The following is a 23,007-nucleotide window of genomic DNA, read 5'->3' as shown; positions in this document are numbered from 1 at the left end:
GGGAAAGCCAATTAAATTCTGTTTGCCTCAGTCTCCTCATTAATAAAATGGGGATGATAATGATAACACCCACCTCCCAGGGTTGCTGTGAGGATCAAAGGAGGCATTTCTTAAGGAATTTGCAAACCTTAAAGTGCTATATAAATGGCGGTGGTGGAAAGGACTTTGGCGATCATCTAGTTAAATATCCTTATAAGAAACCAACTCCCACCAAGACTAAGAGGCTTGCTCAAGGTCACTCAACCGGAAGCTGGGTTTTCAAATTCAGGTGTTGACTCTAAATATTAGTGTTCGTTTTCTGTACTGGAATCAGGAGATACCTATGGCTAAAGTGCTGTATAACTGAGTTATTATTACTCTTCCGTTCCTCCCATCCTCTTTATGAACCATAATTAATTTCAATTGCTGCTCTATAATACAAAGTCCCTGCATAGCATCCTCTATGACACTGCCTCCCACATCAAACTCATTGTCTCCAGTCCTTTCTAGAAAGCAGCAATGATAGTCATCATCATCATGGTCGATAATAGGTAGCATTTATCATGACACTTACTATGTGCCAGACACTGGCACTAGAGATACAAAGAAAGGCAGAAAAACCACTTCCTGCTCTTAAGGATCCCACAGTCTAATGGAGCAGACAATCTGCATATAACTCGATAAGACATATTCACTGTGAATGGAGGGTAATTTCAGAGGGAAGGCGCTAGCGAACGGGAGATGAGGTGGAGTGGGAAAGGCCTCTTGCAGAAGGTGGGATTTGAGCTGAGAATCTGGAACGGAACCTGGGGCACTCGAGGGATGCTGTCGTTCCCAGCCAGCTCCAGGCCCACAGGGCCTGGGAAGTCAAAACCAAGGCCCCCACACTAGGCTCTTTCTCAGGATGGGAACCGTAGCGGTAAGATACGATATATTTCCTTTTGCACAGGAGAAGGTGGTGTGCGGTGTCTAAAGAGGGGGTATTTTTGTACTCTCGGGCCTTCTTCCTGGCCCTGCGCTATGCTACGACCGCCTCCACCCGGATTGATGCGGAGGGGCTGCATGACCCCGGGATAAGTCTCCTGCCTCCCAATGTCAAGGAGAGCTCTGTGCCCAGACTGCGCCTCCCGGCTAACGGGCTCAAGTCCGCGCCAGGACTGAGTCTGCCCTCAAGGATAGCTCTGCATTTCTCTCCGCCAGCCTCGGGACTCGCGGCCTCAGTACCCCCTCCCGACTAAGCAGGTTAGCGCTATGCGCCCCTCTGCCTTCCTCCGAGGGCTCGACTACGCCTGGCGCTCCTTTCCCTTTGGGTAGCTCTGCGCCCTCCCGGCCTGTGCTTCTCCCGTGGCTAGCGCTGGGCTCTCGCTACCTTCCCATCTGCCTCGGCTCCGTGGGGGGCTCCTCACCCCCCATCGTTCCCTTACATCGGTAGCTATGCCACAATGCTGTTCCCAGTCTGGGGACGGTCCCCGTCCCTGAACCGCCAAGAGACCTGCCGCCCCCAGCTCGGCCGGGGTTTGGGAGTGAGGGACTACACGGCGGAGGAGGAGGAGGAGGAGAAGGAGGAGGCGGCGGCGGCGGCGGCGGCGGCGGCACCTCCTCCCCTCTCTTCCCTCCCCCTCCCCCTCCTGCTCTCCCTCCCTTCTGCCCCTTTCCTCCCCCTCCTCCCCTCTGGCTGCTCCCCTCCCCTCCCCTCACGGTGCCGCGCAGCGGGGAAGGACAAGGGGACTGCAGCGGGCCGGTGCGGACCCCGGGCACTTTGCGCACCCGGGATCGACCCCTTCGGTCTCCGCTCGTCCTCCGCTCCCTTGTCGCCTGCCGCTGCTTCGTCCCGAGCGGTCTGTCGCCGCATGGTGCTGGCCGCAGCCATGAGCCAGGAGCCGGAGACCAGCGGCCGCGAGCAGCCCGACAGAGATGCCCGCACCCTGGCTGCCTCCGCAACCGCCGCCCCCCCAGGACTCCTGGGACCCCCGGGCCACCGAGGAATGCAGCAGCCGCTGCTGCCGCCACCTCTGCCACCGCCGCCACCGGCGCCTCAGGCCGCTTTGCCTCAGATTCTCCAAAAGTAAGAGGATGGGGAGGAGGGTGTCGTGTGTGTGTGTGTGTGTCTGTGTGCGTGTGTGTGTCTGTGTGTGTGTCTGTATCTGTAGGCACACCCTTTAGATACCCCTTTCCTTTGCTTCATCCTCCACCCCAAACAGTGTTTTTGCTGTGCTTTCTCTAGGGCTTATGGCCAAGACAAGTTTTCTTGAGGGGAGATATGCCTCTTATCTGAATTATTCTGGCTCTGCGTGTCTCTGTGTGTGTGTGTGTCTTTGTGTGTGTGTTTGCAGGGATGGGGGTGGGGGCGGGCAGGGAAATACCTTGAACAGCACATCAGTCCACAGGGGTTCAGACAGACCTGTTTCCCCATCTCCTTGTCCTCCCTGTTCAAGGGATGTTCCTGGAATTCTTCCAGACTGGAACAACTCAAATCGGAGGAAAATCCCGGCGGAGCAGCTCGCTTTGGGTGAGCTCCCCGGGAGCTTCACTGGGGCATGTGGATGTTGGTGTGGACTGTTTTTGTATGCGTCGTGTGTCACACACACACACAATTCCTTTAATTGTGGGCAGAGAACAAAACAACGAGATTGAGCGATGGTTGGTGAGGGGGATTATAAGCAGTTCTTTTTGTTTGTCTTCGATTTCCCCAAATAAAGACAAACTCCTTTCTTAGGAAGGTCCTCTTCACCAGAGGAGCTCAGACACACAGGCTGTTTTCTCGCATTTATGTCGAATGCCATCTTGTAGTCATTGTGAACGAAGTCACTTTTGGGGTGAATTTTGGGGTTCTCGTTTTACTGGAATGTAAGCGGTTGGTAGTTTGTGGATGTTAAAAATGTCGAAAACATTTTAGAGGTCGCTTGTGAAAGGAAAGCAGGCAAAAAGTCAAAGGTAGCATGAATTTTTTTTTGCTGTTTGAATTTTTCAGGCATTGGTTTTAAGGCCTACAGGGCTGATACCTTTCTCAATTCCCTTAGAGGTGGTACATGCCTCTTTCCTGTAATGAAGTATTCAAAATTGTCTTTAAGAAATATTAGAAGGTATGAATGCAAAGTATGTGGGAGAAACAGGACAACCAGAGAATTACATAAGAATATAATAAAGCTTTATATTGAGCATATGTGGGAGATGTCTTTTAATGTCCCATCCCAGACGACTTTAAAAAAAATTGTTTTGGTACTTGAAATTACACAAACTTATTAAAATGTGTTCAAAAGTGTCCAGATATTATGAATAAGTGGCAGTAAATTTAAATTTAAATTTCACTGCTTTGAGGACCGGCATATAGATCAGTGAGAGAACAGGGAAAATTTGTTTGTCACCAAAGTTCTTTGACATCATGACATCTGCAAAGTGTTTCCAGATTTCTTTTTGGAGTGGCAAAGTAAATAGTTTATACAATAATAAAGTTGGCTTTAGTGTTTCTCTAATAACCACTTTTTGCTTTAATTGGCTATCTTGTGAAACTTTCAACAGTTGGTGAATTTAGAAATGACTATTTTTATATGCTTGCTTCTGTTTTTCTGAAAGCGTGATTGTTATTTCAAATATGACTTGAAGTATATTTGACAGATCATATAACTTAGTATTTTAACCCTCAATTAAGACATAAATCATCCCAAGAAAATTATTTCGATATAATATGGATTTTTTGAAAATTAAATTAACAATAGTTAATTGAAAAATTTTGAATGTCTTTACTTGTAGAACCAACATGTAAAGTGAAATTGTGTTTCACGATACAGTTTATCGAAATCATTTTAGCATGATAATTAGTTAACTTTTCGTGCCGTTTATTTTTAACTGGAAAAAATGAGAAACATTTATTTTTATAAAATCCATATATGCATGACTGATTGTGAAATGTAGCTTGAGCCTGAGGGTTTTGGAGGAAATTAATCACTTAAAATTGAATTTTAATTGCCATATGTATAATATTCCCCACCCCCACCCCCAAAGCCTTCCTCCTCATTTAAAGAAGCACATCCCTGGAATGTCTCGCTTTAAAAAATAAGGATGAGTTTTACAGAGATGTCCCCGACGCCTGCAATCCTAGTTGTAGGCACCAAAAAACACTTTTCTTCTTTTGGGTCTGGGTAATGGCGCAAAACGCAGGTGCAATGCCCAGGGACCAATGAGTTTTTGTCAGCGAGAGCTGATGTTTATATTTCAGAATCTTTCTTTAGAAGGATGATTTGGGACCTGTCATCCCCTCTCTACACGCTCAAATACCATTGGAACTAGGCATAAAATGGCAAGCCTTACAGGTCCATCTTTAATGCGCTGAAATTCGATCTGGTTATTTTGAAGCAACGTTTGCATAATTCAATCTGAGCCACCATCTTTATATTATAATTAGTCGCTCTTTACACCGCCATCTTTGAACAAAAGTTATAAAGTTAAATTCCACCACAGAGTGAACAATTCAACTCTTTTGATTGGCACATATTTTGAAGGGAAGTTAGTAAACTAACATTTTTAGTTAAATTCTCAATGAGAAGAATACATAGATATTTCAAATGTTTTTTTAGGGGACTTACCCCTTCCTCTTTATAATTAATTATTAAGTATATTTGTGGAGAGGGATTTTGATCTGCTTAAATAAGATGGATACAGTAATCTTGGTTTGAAGGACTATGGGGATACTTTCACCTACATACTTTGTTAAAAGTTGCCAACTTTCATCAGTAATGTTTAAAACTGATAAAATACGGGTGCAGCCTCATAATCTCAATTAGCATTTAAAGTAGCCTTATAGACATGTGTAGTAAAATTCTAAAATAATGAGAGTTTGGGATGTGACTAATGGAAACCAGTATCATTGCTTTATTGTAAAAGCATATACAAAACCATCATCATTTATGTTTGTTTTGTTGGATCAGAAGTTCCTAAGAGAGAGGGGTGTGTGTGTGTGTGTGTGTGTGTGTGTGTGTGTGTGTGTGTGTGTGATCTCTTTGGTAGTCTGTTGAAGTCTAGAGACCCCTACTTTTCAGAATAATTTTTAAAAAAAAATTAACAGTTGAAGGAAATGCTAGTGAAAATAGAGATGTTATTTTTTTTCCCATCCAGATTCACAGATCTCCCTGAAATCTATCCACAGACCTACAGGTTAAGAAACCCTGTGTTAGAGGCTACTACTTTTCACTATGTTTCGTTTTCTTACTATTATGCTATAAGCTTTTGAGTATTGGTCTATCCTACCCTCTCCCTATCACCCTCCTTTAGTAATTAAGTCATTAGGAGGTTGCAGGCACTTAAAAGATAGTGATAATAATGCTTTTTTGCTTTTCACTTAAAAAAATCAGTTAAAGGAAATTGAAAGCATCGTCTTATTGAGTTTAAATGGATGATCAAACCATTTTCACAGAAAGTCATCAAAGTAACACACAAAGTAGACCTGGTGTAAGTTTAAAAAATCTGAAGCTAAAATTTTATGACTTGATTGACAAGAAATATTTATTTTGATAATGGACAAAGGAAATAGCTGGTAAATGTGTCTGGACATTTTACATGGAATCTTCTGGTGAGAACGCCCTCATATTTTCTTTCTAATGATATGGAATATTTTTTCTTGCTGATATTCAACCCCATTTTCTTACTAATTTATAAGGCATCATATGACTTGCACTCTTGTCTAATATTTAAAAAAACTATGATGTTTGTTGAAAAATTCCCATCTACCTGAAATAGTTATACCATCTTATACAATGAGCATAGAAATTATAAAAAGATGTGAACAAATGGATGAATTTTCTAAAATATATGATCAGTGAAATGCAGCAGCATATGTACAGCTGATTTGTTATAATACTGAGTGTTTTATAAATAGATATTTCTATGTTTATTGGCCTTTAAAATGTTAATTTATAAATAATAAAAAACATGTAAAATAGTTAAGTGTTTGTTTTGCATTTGATAGACTGAGTCACCTTACTTTTATGTGTGCGCATCATGAAAATACTTTGTACACTATAGTTTTGTTTTCTGATGTTCAAAGTTATATGAATAACAGTGAGATGAGATACCTTCACTATCTTCAGAACAGGTAAAGTGGACACTTTATTATAAATGTAGAACACATGAAAAGTAACAAGTAATTTTAGATAACTGTGGCTTTGTACATTCTGAATGTATTCCTAAGGTTCTGCCCATAAGAGTACCGGCAGGATGCAACCAACAATAGCAGTAGTTTGTAGCGAGGGTCCATTAACTTTGAAAGATATGCTTAAGATTTATATCTAGAATTTGAGGGAAGGAAATTAAGAGCTTACCAAAGAGGAATATTATCCCAATAGAAAAATTTAGTACTTTTTAGCACTAAATTTTGTCTTGAGGAAAGACAGAATTTTAGACATCTGTGCTTTAAAAAAAATCTCTTAAGTTTGGGCTGGTTTTAGGGGGAACAAGAATACACATGTTGGAAGAATTTTGAAAATTTTAAATACCATCTTAAAGTGCACATAAGACAGGCATTCAGCAGGGCAAAACATCTGATAGGATTAAATCACTTTACTCAAAAGAGGGAAGGACAGAGGCAAACTTGATTCTTGGCTTCCTGAAGTCTCTTCTTAGTCTAGGAAGACTAAGGGACAATAACAGATTTTTTGGGGGGGGGGCGTAGTTTTTATTTGATTGTTTTAAGGAAAATTTGTCTTCATTGTCTATTTGGCACACAGAATTGGTATTTAGATAAGTGTAGTTATCCAGTTAGGAGTCTTTTTTCAAGTCCCCAGAGAGGTCAGTAATATGAAATGTAGTGCATTATTCTCATTAGTTATGGTAAGGGGCATTATTACACATGGTGCACAGAGCTGTTATTAAACTGTACTTAAACTGGTGCTACAGGGGAAAAAGAACCATTCTCTCTGCGTGCTCTTACTCTTCTGTCACTTCTGTTTTGCTCTTTTCTTGCCTTTTTTGCTAAGCGGCAGGTTTCAAAATCCTAGCTCTAGATGTGGTCTGAACTGCATAGTCTTATATATCCTTAGATTTCCAGCAAAAGCTCAGGGTGCTATTCAAAATGAAATAATGCCAAACTGCTAAGTTTTTTTTCCCCTTTTTCTAATCTTTCTTTCTTTTTCTTTCTCCCTTCTTTCACTTCTTCCCTCCTTCCCTCCTTTTCATCTCCCTCCTCCTTCTTCCTTCTTTCCTTCCTTTCTTCCTTCCTTCCTTCCTTCCTTCCTTCCTTTGTTCCTTCCTTCCTTCCTTCCTTTGTTCCTTCCTTCCTTTGTTCCTTCCTTCTTTCTTCCATTCTCTTTCTTCCTTCTCCTCTTCCTCCTCTTCCAATCAAATTGAATATTCTCCCCACTCCTCTTCCCTGGCTAGCTGCAAGGATTAATTCTCAATAAAGAACTTAGTACAATCAAATTAATAACAGGGTCAAGAAGCAATATTGTAATGATGTTGGACATTGAGTTTGGCTCATGGATTATAGAATAAAATAAAAAGAAAAATAAGCAAAAGTGACTGATCTGAAGTCCCAAAGGAAGAAAATATAAGTAGAACCTATTTCATCTTCCTGCCTACCTCCAGTACGCCTTGTCTATCTGGAGCTGAAAAAGGACTCTCATTACACAATATCTTACTTAATCTGATTTTTGTTTCCAGCCACAGCAATGACTGTGAGGACCCAGCCAGTATGTATATACTTTTGTACATTTTAACATGGAGAATTGTTGCTTAGTTTTACAGCTGTAATGGGTGATAACCATATTTAGAGTTAGAATGTAGAAAACTTTCACAGAGAGCAAAGTAGAGTAATCTGTATTTCAGAATACGGGTACAGAAGCTAATGCTTGGTTCACGTAAAGAAACATATGACAAAATAGCAGGGAATTTCCACTTTATTCCATTAAAGTTGACTGGGTCTCAGATGTATGACTATGTTCTCTATATGGGAAACCCAATATTTCTCTTCTGCAGTTCCCACTGGTGAGAAGGCTGGGAAATGTTTGCTTTAATTAAGAAGTTGGATTTTTAATCGGGTGTGTGAATTTGATCTCTGAAGCTGTGGCAGGGATGTTAGTGCTGTGCAGATGTGTGCTCTTGCATGATGGGTGGTCAGGACAGAACAGAATCAGGAAAGAGAAATTCTAAAAAAATCATTCTTTTACAGGGGAAATACAGCTGATTATGTCTGGGTTCACCATTGTTATTTGGGGAGGGTATAAAGGGGAAAATAGGTTATTTTAGTTTGGGTTAGTGCACGGCCAATCAATAACTACTGTTTAAAGACTTCCCAGTCAAATAATGCAGTCATCACTGATCCCCTTCTTTCCTCTTATCTCTTCTGGTCTTGCAAAATCCCCTAGTGGTTTATGAGAAAACTTTTCCCTCTTGCTGACAGCATATCAGTAGGGGTAGTGGTGGTACACATTGATGCTAATGCAATTTGTAGGCAAGAAGGGGACAATTGAACAACTTGTCTTAAACGGTAAGACCACACTATATAGTTCCTGGAAGAACTATATTGCTTCCTGGAGGTTTCCCGTATGTTTGGAGGTAGAAGAGGCAGACTTGGTGGTATGCATGGACTGGATTTTCTCCCCTGAAAACAATTTTCACGCTTCTTTTCTACTTCATATTGCATTTCATTAAGGATGTCCCTGAATTGTCATTTACTCAAGACTCTTCTTTCACACTTGATTTTCTCTTGATTAAGCCAATCATCTACTGAGGCAGAGACAACACAAATCGCAATGTCCCAAATTGGAAAACCACCATATGCTGTTGAAATATTTTAAATATTTTTTTAGAGGGGGCAGTGCCCCTAAAGATACTTTTCTTTATTCATGCATATGCATAGACATCACAATGTGGATTTATTAATTTAAAGCAAATATAATCATTAAATAATAATAGTAAAAGGACCTAATTTAATGAAAGAAATATATGCTGAAAGATAATCTTACAATTTTATTTTGCAAATGACTAAAAAATCATTTAGTCCAGTCTCTAGTCAGATCATGATTCCCTTCTATAACATCCTTAAGAAGTAACCATCTGCAATCTTAAGACTTCTAGTGACAATGAACTAACTACCTTTCAAAGCAATTCATTCCCCTTTTGTATAGTTCTAATTATTAGGAATTTTTTCCTTAACTTGGACCAAAATGTATTGTCCTGTTGTCCAAAGATCTGTCCACTAAGAACCAGACAAACCTTGTCAGTTTTCTGCATGTTGACCCTTCAGATATTTAAAGACAACACTCATGTCCCCCTCAATCTTCCCTTCTCTTGGCTAAATGTTAAAGTTCCTTCCCATAATTTTTGTAGCTTTCCCAAGTTTATTGCTGGCTGTTAGAACTGGTATGAGAAGACAGTTTGTGTAATGAGGCAAGAGGATTTGGGTGATTTTATTTTGAAGCTGTATTATCAGAAGTGGCCTTTTGAGTAGATGAATTGTTGTACCAAAAAATTTAGGTGATGCTGGAGTTTGTCAAATGTAAGAAATGAGTATCTTTCCTGAAAATTAATTCCAAACAAAACAATTCCTTTAAGAGAGTCATAGAGGAAAGAATACTGAGTTGGGAATCGTGAGGTCTGGGTTTGGGAGCTGGTTTTCTCATTTATTAGCTGTGTGAACTAAGGCAAGCTTTGTCATCTCTTTTGTCCTTAGTTTGACTTCTGTAAAATTGGTAGAACTGAGTTGTTTCTAATGCTAACATCCTAGAACTGTATGACAGAACATGTAACATATTTAGTGCCCTTTATAAAATATAGTTGCATTTATCTTCCACCACTTAAAAACTTTTAAGTATATGGGCATGTATCTGTAAGGGTCACACTGGCTGTATGACCCTGGGCAAGTTACTTAACCTCTCTTTACCTTGGTTTCCTCAACTGTGGAATGGGAATGATAATAATAGCATCTTTTCCCCAGGTTTGTTGTGAGGATCAAATGAGATAATATTTCTAAAGTGCTTCCTATAGTATCTGACACATAGTAGGTGCTATATAAATGCTTATTCCCTCTCTATAAGTAAATAAAAAATTAAAGATCAGGTAAATGCCTTTTCTGTTATTTACAAAGAGCATCACTCACGACCTAATTCCTTAACTCTGTGATTCAGAGATATCTATAGTAACGTTAGAAAAAGTTAGATTATCCTTTTTAAAAAATGTTTGGAATCTTAAGTTCAAATGATTATTTTGGGGAACCAGATTATTATGATTTAGTTTACAAAAAGGATAGTATTATTTACTTAAGAAAAAAATCATCAATGATTATATGTTTAATGTAGAACATGGTATGCTAGAGGGAGAGTCTTAAAATTTTCCCTTGATAGGAAATTTGCTTGTGAGGCATATAAAAGTATTAACAATATACATTTGTATTGTCATCAGTATTTACTGTGCATTAATCTATATTGTGCTTTGAGCAGGTGCTGTTCACATATAGGAACAACAGAAAATTTCTTTTTCTCCCTAGGAGATTTCCAAAATTTCTCTACCTCTTCTGAGAGGTCGGAGTGCTTACTATAAATTGGTATAGGCCTGAATCTTGCATATGTGACTTATTTTTTTCCTTAAGCCTGCAGATGCCACTAACACTCACATGTGCTGTCATTTCCCAGGCATCCACATAGTTGATCATATTTACCATCTCCTAGGACATTAGAGAATCTTGACTTAATATTTGAAAAATCATAAAAAGGCCTTTGAGAAAAGAAAGGAGATGAGTTATGTTGTGATTTACAGTTTTTTTTTAATTTATTTTTAACTGGGTTTGGGCTGGTTAGTCTCTATATTTAGAATCCAGGAACTGATCTCAGCTCCATTCTCTTCATTTTACAGATGAAAAAAGTGAGACCCAGAGGGATAAAGTGTTTTGCCCAAGGTCATGCTAGGAGTCAGTGTCAGAGTACTAAAACCTAGATCTCCTGACTTGTAGACCCATATGATTTACACTATGCTATGCTTTTCAGGGTTTCTAGAAACAGAGAGAAGGGAACATAACCTGTTTATGAATTAGTCATTGATCCTTTTAGCTCCGGTCTGCCAGACTTCCCCCATCATGATTCAGCAAAGTGCTCTTCTATGTTTCCAATCAACTCTTTGCCTTTCCTAGGTCCCCCTAATCATGGGTTTGTCTTTCTACACCTTGGCAGTAGATATGCTCTCTCAAAGTAACCTTCCAAATTTTGCCCTCTTGCCAAGTAGAAATTCAGCACTGACCTGTCTCTTTCTAGCCCAAGGTTAGTTTTCAATGAACATGTAATTATGATCTCTTTAATGGACAGAAAACATACACCCTGTTTTCAGCCACCTTGAAGACTTTCTGTTGTTCCTCTCTCTTTTAACATTGAAAAATGAAGTGTTCAGTGAAGGGTTACTTTTAATATTTTTATTAACAAGAAAATAATTTAATTTATTGATTAAATTTTTTCACATACTTGCAATTTTATATAACTATTATTAATGTAAAAGCCCAACATTTTATATAATTTTATAGAATATGTACTTGCTATCGAGATAGAAATGGTACATTAGTTTAAAACAGAATACTTGGGCTGGTAAAACCAAAAATTTAATAGATCAAGCTTTACCTAATTCCACTATGGACAAAACTCTATGCTAAGTGCTGTTGGGGATACAAAAGTCAGAAACACATAGTAGATAGGCTTCTTTATGGAACTTACAGCCTAGTAGAATACATCAGTCATATAAAAAATGACCAATATAGTATAGGACATACTGGACAGGAGAGGTGCAAACTGATTCGTAGAACATAATACAAACTTGGATTTTAGAAATAAAACATACGTGCCCACAAATATTTTTGTAAACTTGCCGAGCTCCCATTAGCCCTAATAAAAACTTGATGGTTCCCCAGTCACTGGATTGTGCCCAGAGCCTGTTCCTACCAAACCTCTCTTGCTGAAAGCTAAGTTCAAAAAGGAGGAATATAAGATGGTTGTTTTTTTCCTAAATATCCATATACCAGACAGACTGTCATTGACTGGAATGGAAATAATTTGAAGCTATTGTAACTTTTGTTATACCATCCAGTGTTTCAGATACCCTCTTAAGCATCTTGAGGCTGCACTGCTTCTTTGATGAAGGTCTTTATCAACTATTTCAGTCACTAGCGCCAGCTGACTTAAAAATGGGTGATGAGCTGCTCTGCAGCCTAATCTAGGAGTGTCCTGGAGCTTGTTGCTGACTCCCACTTTGTTCATCTTTTTTAGATTTAAGTTACATATCTATTTTTACATATGCCAAATAAGTACCCTTGGTCCCATACAGAGAATATGATGGAGGCTGTAGTAAAAAGAGCCTCATATGAGGCGTCAGTGAGAAAACTGCATTCTAGTCCAGGCTTTGCTAGTAACCATTCAACCCCGTGCCTTAGTTTCCCCACCTATAATGTAATGTCATGGGAACAATGTAATTTAGAGCTGGAAGGTTCTTTAGAGATCTTCTGGTTCAAGCTCCTCATTATACAGATAAAGAAACAGAGTCACAAGTTCACATAGGTAGGAAGCAGCCAGACTATGATTCAAAATTAGGTTTGCTAATTTCAAATCCTGTGATTTATTCACTGTTCCAAGCTGACTGCCAGCCTGACCGGGATACTTTGGGAAGGAAAATGATCCTTTTGGTAAAAAACCTGGATTTTGGGAGCAGAGCAGAGGCAGTTAAGGAAATCCTATGTAAATTCAAGATGTAGTATGATTACCATACTGTTACAAATACTTGCACCTTTAACAAAAAGTGTTCACACTATGAAAACATAACTATTGACACATAATATTTTAGTATAAAGGTATGGATGAAACTAATCTGAAAACAAAATAATTTTAAAAATTAGCAACTTCGAGAAGGACCAGTGTTTTTAGGTGTTTGTTTCTAGCTGTATATGCTCTTATTTTAAGCTGAAATCCATACCCCATTTTAAATTCCACAAGCAGTTATAACCAGGCATCTGATATGCATGACTGGCAAGATCTGAAATTGAGGCTAGGCAGAGTATATAAACAGCTATAATCCTCTCAGCATGTGTTAAAATAATAGCCAATATAATCGTTTGATTCAGAAATCTAGTGAATGCCAGGATTCCCTAGATGTATGCCTCAGTTCAGAAAACTGTAGAATGTGGTCATTTAGTCCTAACCTTTCAAGGTCTGGAGAAGGAAAGTGACGTACCTAAGAACAATGCAGCTAGTTAGTGACTTATAGTTAGAACCCACGATTCTTGCCTCCCTTTGTTTATTTTTAAGAGTAAAAGTTCAAGTTTCATTGATTACAAATTTCAATTAAATTTTCATTTCATTTAGTTTTAAATCTGCTTTTAGTGACTGGCAAATGATGATTATATAATGTGTTAAGTACCCACAGTGCTCAGGATGAGGTGGGTAAGTGGAGAGGAAAAGAGAGGGACTGGCTTTGTAGTTTAGTAGAGGGTAAGAAACACACAGACACACACATAGACACATGTACAGAGCACCAGAGAGATGTAAACCAGAGCCATGTGAATTCTAAGAGGTCACTGATGTGGGAGTGGAGGGCGTCTGAATTGGACTTCAAAGCAGAGAGTCCTGACTTGAACTTGTCTTTGTTGTTTCCCCCCCTATTTTGGGAAATGTATTTCAGTATAATTGGTTTCCTTTGTAATTCTGTGTATTTTATTCTACTTATTTAAAAATATTCTGAGAAGGGGGCCATAGGCTTTATTGGATAGCTTAGAGGGGTCCATGACATAAAAGAGTGAAGAATACTTATTTTAAAGGATATATCATAAACCAAGAGCTAAAAAGAAACTTAGCAATCATTTAGCCCAATCCTCTCATTTTGTAGGTGAGGAAACGGGTGCAAAATGGTAAAGTGACCTGTTTTAGGTCACAAAGGTAATAAGTAGGAGACCCACAACTTGATTCCAGGTAATATCACTCCAGACCACTACACGTGTTTCTAAATTTTCTGTAGCAATGGTCCATTAAAAAAAGAAACAGCAGAAAAAGATTACCCACACACTTTTCATAAAGCAGTCTATGCAATAATCTTAGCCAGTGTTTTGTTTTAAAAAATCAAGAATTTGTTATAAATGTTAAAATATGCCAATGTAAAATAGGATAAAAATAATAAAATAATATAAATAATTGCTGAACCACCTTCACTGTCATAGGGTCACAGGTTTAGTGATAGGAGAGATGTTTGAAGTCTTCTGGCCCATTACCTCTCATTTCGGGCAGCTAGGTGGCGCAGTGGATAGAGTGCTGGGTCTGTAGTCGCTAAACCAGGCCTTCTTCATAAACTAAAGTTAAACATATTTTTCTTTGAAACCAGCAGTATGGGCTTACACTATCAGGGAAGAGAATATAATTGTTTTATTGGGGCTAAGTACATCTAAGTTACTAGTGGGCAGTCAAGCCAAGGACCCAGGTTGATCAGTAGCAGTCTGTTACTTCTTGGGACATCTGTAGTCCAATGGAAGGGTTTGGTATGACTTTAAATCTCAGCCTTTAACCTAAAGGACCTATTGTACATCTCCTGAGCCTCTAATACTTCCTGAAAAAGCAGAGTTACAATAGGCAGCTAGCCTTAGTAGCACAGCAGACTTGGGGCTAGCCTCTGCTAGCTGAATATTAAAAACCAGGTACTTGAAGCAATTTCTTCCTGCTGACTCAGAAAAGATTCCCAATGGCATTTACAACCACTCTTCCATTCATCTTCATCTGACTTTTTACATCTTCTCTACAACTGTCATGCTTTTTTGGGGGAGGAAGTCAAGCTTAATCAGTAAAAACAGATAAATGATTAATAAGCAGAGTAAAGTCAAGACATCACCCACAGGATTGTATAGCTCTACAGCTAGGTCTCCATTAGCATGAATAATGAATCCCATGAAATAGCTTTATTATTCTAATTTACATTCCATTGGCCTGGAAACAACTGCCATATTTCACAAAATTATAACTTCGAATAGTGTAAAATAAAATACATGTAACTATCTCATGACCTTCATTATTAGCACTAATTGGGACTTTATTTATATTTGTTTTTTTAATTATGTTTTTTAGTAATACCTTTTGTTTTTGTTTCACATTCATTTGGAATATATTCCTTCCCGATTTTGTGCACAGCAAGCCACCTATTTTTAAGGAATACTTAAAAAAGAGAGGAAAAAAACATTTCAACAAGAACAACACATTAACCATTTCTGACAGTATATGTAATACTTTGTGCTCATAGTCCCCTACTTCTCTGCAAGGAAGGAAGGGAGGTATATTTTTCTCAACTCATGTTCAGGAGCCAAACTTGTTCAATATAATTACACATTTTTCAGGTTTTAAAAGCATGTTATGTAATTTTTATTTGTAATTCTTGTTTTTATAGCACATTCATATCTGAATATATCTTCCTCTGCCACCAGCAAGCCATTCCTTTTAAAAATTTTAAAAAGAAAGAAAAAAAGGAGTTGAACAAAACTAACCAATATGTTGACTGTGTATATCAATATATAACATTCCATGTCCATAGTCCTGCCCCCTCTCCACCTCTGTAATGAAGTGGAGAGCTGTATTTTCTCAATTCTTTTCTCAAGGCTATTTAAAAAAATACTTATTATACATTTCTCCCTTTCCAGAGTGCTATAGTCCAGTCAAAGTGGCCTTATTATTGTTTCTCACACATGGCCCTCCATTTTCCCTCTTCATGCTTTTTTCCTGGACATCTTTCATATCTAGAGTGTTCTTTCTGACCTTTGCCTTAAAGCCCTCTCTTACTCTAAAATGCAATTTATGTACCACCTTCTACACGAAGCCTTTCCTGATTCTCGTCAACTGCTAATTACCCCTCTTCTTAACTACCTTGAATTTGTTTGTTTGTATTGGAAATGTAATTTCTCCTCATGGAATATGAACTCTTTAAGAGTAGGAATTCTTTGTATTTGTATCCCAGAACCTGTTGATTGATTCTTTGGGGCCCAGCTTGGTCATTATAATTATATATTGTACATTTTTTCTGTTCTTTCCATTTATGTAGCCATTGTACATATTGTTTTCCTAGTTGGGCTTACTTCAGTCTGCATGGGTTCATGTAAGCCTTCCACATGCTTCTGTGAATTGTTCGTATTTGTCATTTCTTCAGATTCAGTATTTCATTACATTCATGTACCACAGTTTTTTTAGCTACTCCTCAATCTCTAAGTAGCTGTTTTGTTATCACATGAAGTACTGGATAACTCAGTCTGTTTTTCTTACATTAAGCCTGATATTTTAAAATATAATTTTATTTTTATTCAAAATTTAAATATCAAATAGTGTTTCCATATACACAGAACATAAAAAGGACTGCATATGAAATCATGAATATCTATTTGATGCTGCTTTCTTTAAAAATCATATATTAAATTCAACACATTACTTTTATAACTGTTCTCTGTGAACTTTCTTCTGTTCTATTTTGTGCATTCAAAAATGTTTCAATGACCCACTTTTTCAGATCACTGTTGTTAACCTCTCCCCCCTCACCCTTCTCTTCTTTAAAATCAGAGAAAAAAAACCCTTGTAACTAAATAAATAGGTAAAGTTAAACTAAACAAATCTACATAATGGCTGTTTCTAAAAACATTTATCTCTTTTTGCACTTTTAAGTCCATCACATCTCCAGCTGAAGCAGCCCATGCTCTGTGAGAAAAAGGAGGACTCATGTGCCAGACATATCAAACTACCCCCACTGCCTCTATCACCACCTCTTCTCAGACCTTGATGGAAAGAGCCCAGGACTCTGACCCCAAGAATGTTGAGAATAGCAATATCTTCCAGACCACTAGAACTTCTTCCTGCCTGTTCCTCATAGCTGTTATGGGAGGTGGGGGTGGGGGTTAATCTCTGCCTCACCTTCCTCACCACAACAATAATCAGCATCAGGGACATGTGCAGACCCCATCAGTTTGCTCAGCTGATGCAGACTCTCCACATGGAGGAACCTAGAGTGTTTGCCTCTGGGAAAATGGTGATGGCATGTGAAGGAAGTATCTTGGAGAGACTGTGGAGCATGAGTAGGCTTTAGTAGCTGCTTCTGGTTGGTTAAGCATGTATGGAAGAGGAAACTCTATGATTGGCTTCAGAGTCATTTAGAAAGGCTTGTCCACTTCAATTACTTCCTCTTTTATCGCACTTGCTCTTGGGGGATCTTGTTGACTCCTTTACTAACAGCATCTAGTGGTGGGAGGGCTGCTTTGTGAGTTCAAAAGGTCTGGAGGGTTCCTTGGCATCCTGACATTATAGAGTTCCTAGGTTTTACAATCAGTGTAGCATCAGTGCCCTTGGGAGCATAAATTGATCTTTGGGAGCAGCAGTTGAAAGCCAGGCCAGTTATAGTTGAAGTGCTGGCTCGTGTGGCAGATATGAACTTGGTGGGACCGTGGTTTTGAAGCCTATTCTTCCAGAGACTAGGGTGGTGTAGGGGAGAATGTGCTCTTCCCCACAATGGTTTTTTGTGGGGGGGATCTAGCTTTGCTCTTACTATAGCTTTGAAATAAATATCCTAAAGTAAAAGCTAGTTGATATTGTGGTTAAATGAAACTGGGATGCTAGTCACTATCTCCTAGCAGTGAGTGGAACATAGTCAGTTGGGACTTGAGTCAGTGGTGGTAGAGAAGAGAGATACCCTGGCCTCAGAATTACTTCCTGAAACTCCAAAGAGCAGATGTAACAGCCTCGTTCTTGTAGAGGGAGCTAGAACATTTGTGCTGCACCATCAATCTTAACTACTGACCAATTGGCTGAGAAGCTCAACAGCCCTGGGAATGGCAGCACCCTCCAGACCATATCTTACTTCCATCCCAACACTTGAAATCATTGTCTGGAAAACCATCCCCTGTGGAGATGAGGTCTGGCAGTTGCATTTGTGGGTTCTAGAAAAGGAAGTTCTCACCACTAAAATCCTTGTCACTGTCAAATGGTTCAATATCAGAAACTGATCATGATTTTTATTACCAAAAATGATGCATCTGCTTTGCTGTGGCACCCTAAGGACCACGGGACCTTTCCCTCTGACATGTAATGGAAACCTACACATGTGTTTCTTCTCCATTAGAATGTGAGCTCTTACAGCAGGCAGGGTGGCTAGGTGGTGTAGTGGATAGAGTGCCAGGCCTGCAATCAGGGAGACTCATCTTCCTGAGCTTAAATCTGACCTCAGACACTTACTAGCTGTGTGACCCTGGGTAAGTCACTTAACCTGTTTAGGAGTTTCCTCATCCGTTAAATGAGCTGGAGAAGGAAACGGCAAACCACTCTAGTGCCTTTGCCAAGGAAACCCCAAATGGGGTCACGAAGAGTCAGACACAACTGAAATGACTAGACAACAATTTATTGGCTCCTATCCTCTCCTCTTCTTTCTTTTCTTCTCTTTCATCTCTTTTCCAAGATTAGGAAGTTTATTTTGCTTGTGGCTGCTCCCTCTCCATGTTCTCCCTCTTAATACCCCTCACTTCCCTGTTGAATTTGATGTATTTTTATACATAACTTTGTGTGTGTAATGTGAGCTTCCATGTATTTAGCCTTCCTTTGTTTGGTTCAGGTTAGAGTGAGGTTCATGTGATGCCTGCTCTCCTCACTTCTTCTAATCATGTTTCTATAATCTTTTCATGCACCCTAATTATGAGAAATAGCAAGTTTCACCTTCTTAGTCACCCTTTCAACAACGGTATATTCCTCTTACCCTTTTTCTTTTCTTTACCCTCTTAAAACCTGATGAACAGAACCAGTCCACCCCTAGGACCTTAGTTTTTCTAATTTGACTGCCTCAGTACCCTTTAAAGACACCAAAGTTCTAAAGGGACATGTTTCTTTTCTGCCACATCATCATAGAGTTTAAAATTAAGATTTAATTTTAATTTAATGTATTAAAGTAATTATTAAATTTCTGGCTATTAATTATTATAATTAATTATTAAATTTCCATTATCTTACTGAAAAGGCCTCTAGTTTATTACCATTACACATTATGCTGGCTTTTAGGTTTAGATGGATACTACTTAACATATTAAGGAAATATTCATTTATTTCTATGTTTTCTAGGATTTTTATCAGGGAGTTGTATCTTGTCAAAACCTTTTTCTTTACCTAATGATATACTCACATGATTTTTGTTGTTCTTGCTGTTAATATATCAGTTATGTTTATAGTTTTCCTAATATTGAACCACATCTGCATTTCTGTTATAAATCTAGCCCTCGTCATAGTGTATAATTTTTTTGATGTTGTTGTTACCTCGCTAAAATTTTAGGGTAAGAATCTAGGTAGCCAAGTAGTGCAGTGGATGGAGCACTGGACCTGGAATTAGGAAGACCTGAATTCAAATTTGATCTTAAATACTTACTAGTGGCATGAACTTGGGTGAGTCACTTAACCTCTGCCTTAATTTCCTCAACTGTAAAATGAGCGTAATAGTAGTACCCACCTCCCAGGGTTGTTGTAAGGATCGGATCAGATAATAATATTTGTTTAATGTGCTTAGCCAATATTTGTTTAATGTGGGTAGTACAGTGCTACGGTAACACATAGTAGGTACTACATATAGTCAAGCCTCAACTTTTGTGGGGGATAAGGTTTATAGAAAACAGCATGAAAGTCAAAAATGCAAATGTTGATAGGTTGAATCTATGGGAAATAGGGGCTTAGGCGCCCTCACCAAAAACTGTAATCTTTCTCAGAGATCGCTGAAAATACACTATTCTGCATACAGTTCTTTATAACAAAACATTAATTCTGATAATATATACTTTTCCTAACACAGTAACCAGGAAATAACCCATAAAATGTAGTATACAAAATAAAGTTGGTAACATGCAAAACATTTTTTTCTTGGTAGTAATTCCCTATAATTTTGTGACCTTTTGTGTTAACATCTCAATAAAAAAACCAGCATATTGATTTCAGACAATATTCACTTTTCATAATGTAGAAAATCTACAGTACCATAAATACTTTCCTCCTTTTTGCAGATAAAATGAAATATCAATATGCTAACACCAAACTTGCAGTCCACAGTGACTTGCAGTCCACAGTGGCTTGCAGACATTCCAGCATGAAGTTTATCTAACACCTTTATTTTCTCACTTATGAAAATATGCAACAAATGAATGGGGAGTTCTTTATCCTACAATGGTATGGTGAACAGTGAAGTGCCTAGTGGGATACTAGCCACTTCTCAAACTTGTACACACTGGGCCTCTCAGTTTTTTTCTCTGCTGTGCATAGCTATGAATATGTGTGGCTGCCAGTGTGAAAGTAAAAATGAGGTTACTAATAAAATCATGGGAATACTTGAAGTCATGAAAATGAAATGCACAAATGTTGATGATTGACTGTAAATGCTAGTTATCATTAAATTATTAGAAAAAAATTTTGCATTGATATTCAGCAGGGATAGTTTTATTTCTCTGTTTTGATTCTCCATGGTTAAGGTATCAAGATCAGCTTGGTTTCATATGAGGAATTTCATACTGTTTCTTCTTTCCCTATTTTTCAAATAGTTTTGGAGTATTGGAATTAATTATTCTTTAAATGTTTGATAGAATTCATTCATAAATCTTTCTGGTCCTGTATTTTTTTTTATTTGGGAGTTCACTTATGGCTTGTTCAATTTTTTTCTTCCTAAGATTGGGTTGTTTGAATCCTCTGTTTCCTGTTCTTTTAATCTGGGCATATTATATTTTTTGTAAACATCCATCCATTTCTTTTAGATAATTAGTTTTATTGGAATATAATTGGATGAATAGTTGCTAATAATTTATTTTGTTTCTTCATTGTGAATTTACCTTTTTCATTTTTGATACTGGTAATTTGATTTTCTTTTTCAAGTCGTTAGCTAATTGCTTATTTCATCTTTTCAAAATAGCTCCTAGTATTATTAATTCAATAGATTTTTTACCTTCAATTTTATTCATCTCTTTTTTAATGCTCAGGATTGTTATTATTTTGATAGGTAATTAGGGGATTTAAATTTGTTGGTTTTCTAGGGTTTTTTTAGTTGTCTGCCCCATTCTTTGATCCTCATTTTCTTTTATTGATGAAAGTATTTAAAGATAAAATTGTTCCTAAGAATTACTTTTTTCTGCATCCCTAAAATCTTGGTATACTGTTTTATTGTGGTCATTACCGTTAATGAAATTATTATTTATGTTTCTATGATTTTTTCTTTAATCTATTCATTCTTTAGCATTAAAGTATTTAATCTCCAATTAATTGTTAATTATTTTTTCGATGCCCTTTATTGAATATAATTTTTTATTGCCTTGTAGCCTATAAAACTTGTGTTTATTTCTGCATTTCTGCATTTGTTTCTGAGGTTTTTATGCCATGATATATGGTCATCATTGGTAAAAGTACGATGTAAACACACACATACACACATACCCCTTTCTATTCCCATTGAAAAAAATCTCCAGAGGTCTATAATATCTATTTTTTGAATATCCTTTTTGGGGCCTTGATAGTACACTGTTTGTCTTGTTTATTTTTTGGCTAGATTTCTCTAGATTTGAAAGGAATATATCAAATTTCCCCACTTTTATAGCTTTGTTGTTTATTTTTCTCTGAAAGTCATTTAAATTTTCCCTTAGGTATTCAGATGCTATGGAATTTGGTACATATGTGTTTAGTATTGATATTAATTCATTGTTTATGATATTTTTAAGCAAAATATATTTTCTCTGTTTATCTCTTTTAAATCTGTTTTTGCAGTTACCTAGTCTGCTAGGGCAGGTAGATGGCATAGTGGATAGAGTGCTGGGCCTGGAGTCAGGAAGACTCATCTTCCTGAGTTCAAATCTAGACTCAGACACTTGCTAGCTGTGTGACTCTGAGTAATCACTTAGCCCTGTTTGCCTCACTTTCCTCATCTGTAAAATGAGCTAGAGAAGGAAATGGCAAACTACCCCAATATCTTTGCCAAGAAAACTGCAATGTGGTCACAAAGAGTTGGACACAACTGAAAATGACTGAATAACAGTAAGTCTGAGATTATGATGGCTACTTCTTCCTTTTTTTTTCACTTAAGATGAAACATAATAGATTGTTCTCTAACCTCTTGTTTGAACTATATGTGAATATTTATATTTCTTCTATTATGTGTGTTTCTTGTAAACAACATGTTTTTGGATTCTCCTTTCTAATTCATTCTGCTGTCCTCATTTGTTTTGTGCGTGAATTCATCCCATTGATATTCACAGTAATTATTGTTAATCCATGTTTTCCCTCTATCCTATTCTCTTACATCTTTACTTCCATTTGTTTCCTGCCTCTTCATTATAAAGAACAGAGTGATGTGAGGGGAGCATGCAGAGTACTAGTATGCTAGTTTTGGTGCAGTCTTTGCTTCTCTGTCCCTCTTCTGTTTCCCTCACTCTGCACCACATCACAGGTTCTTATCCTTTCCTTCTTTTCATTTAAATCCTTCCTCAAGATCCATCCTCCTTAGAGTTTGTTTTGCCTAGGACTAATACCTCCTGTAATCTACTTTAACTCTTAATACCCTTCTCCCTTCTCCCCTTTCCTTCCTGTTTTCCTGGTGAGTGACATGTATTTCTATACCCAACTTTGTGTGTGTTCTTCCTTCTTTGGACCATTTCAGATGAGAATAAGGTTCAAGTATCATCCATTCTTCCCACATTTTCTTCTTTATTTATTCTCCTACTTGTACATCTCAATTATGTGAAATAATTTTTCTCACCCTTTTCTTTCTTCTTCTCCCCTCCAGTGTATTCCCTTTCCTCATTCTTCCCATTCTTCTCTTATCATCAAAACATAATAAAATCACTGTCATGCTCTTTATATAATTAAACTTCCTCCAAGCTCCCCCCCATAATAAGACTCTGAGGGGAATCATCACTAGCAAGACTGTCATCTCCCCTTATTAAAATGTAAATAGTTTATCTTTGTTTAGTGCTTTATAATTGCATGCTCATGTTTACCTTTTTATGTTTGTCTTGATTCTGGTATTTGTACTTTGAAGTATCTATGCAACTTTAGT

General features: G+C 37.9%; 1 protein-coding gene across 1 annotated transcript in view; it reads left to right on the top strand.

The window, feature by feature from the left end:
- The first annotated feature begins 1,686 nt into the window (after window positions 1–1,686).
- RBM20 (RNA binding motif protein 20) overlaps window positions 1,687–23,007 on the top strand; it is a 235,497-nt gene continuing 214,176 nt past the window's right edge. The window contains exon 1 of the mRNA XM_036735908.1: window positions 1,687–2,044. Within this exon, the coding sequence (XP_036591803.1) occupies window positions 1,830–2,044 (215 nt within the window). The 5' untranslated portion in view covers window positions 1,687–1,829. The remainder of the gene's footprint in view (window positions 2,045–23,007) is intronic.

The sequence above is a fragment of the Trichosurus vulpecula genome, chromosome 8 (genome assembly GCF_011100635.1).
Source record: "Trichosurus vulpecula isolate mTriVul1 chromosome 8, mTriVul1.pri, whole genome shotgun sequence".
Classification (NCBI taxonomy): domain Eukaryota; kingdom Metazoa; phylum Chordata; class Mammalia; order Diprotodontia; family Phalangeridae; genus Trichosurus; species Trichosurus vulpecula.
This window is presented reverse-complemented; position numbering and strand designations above follow the sequence as displayed.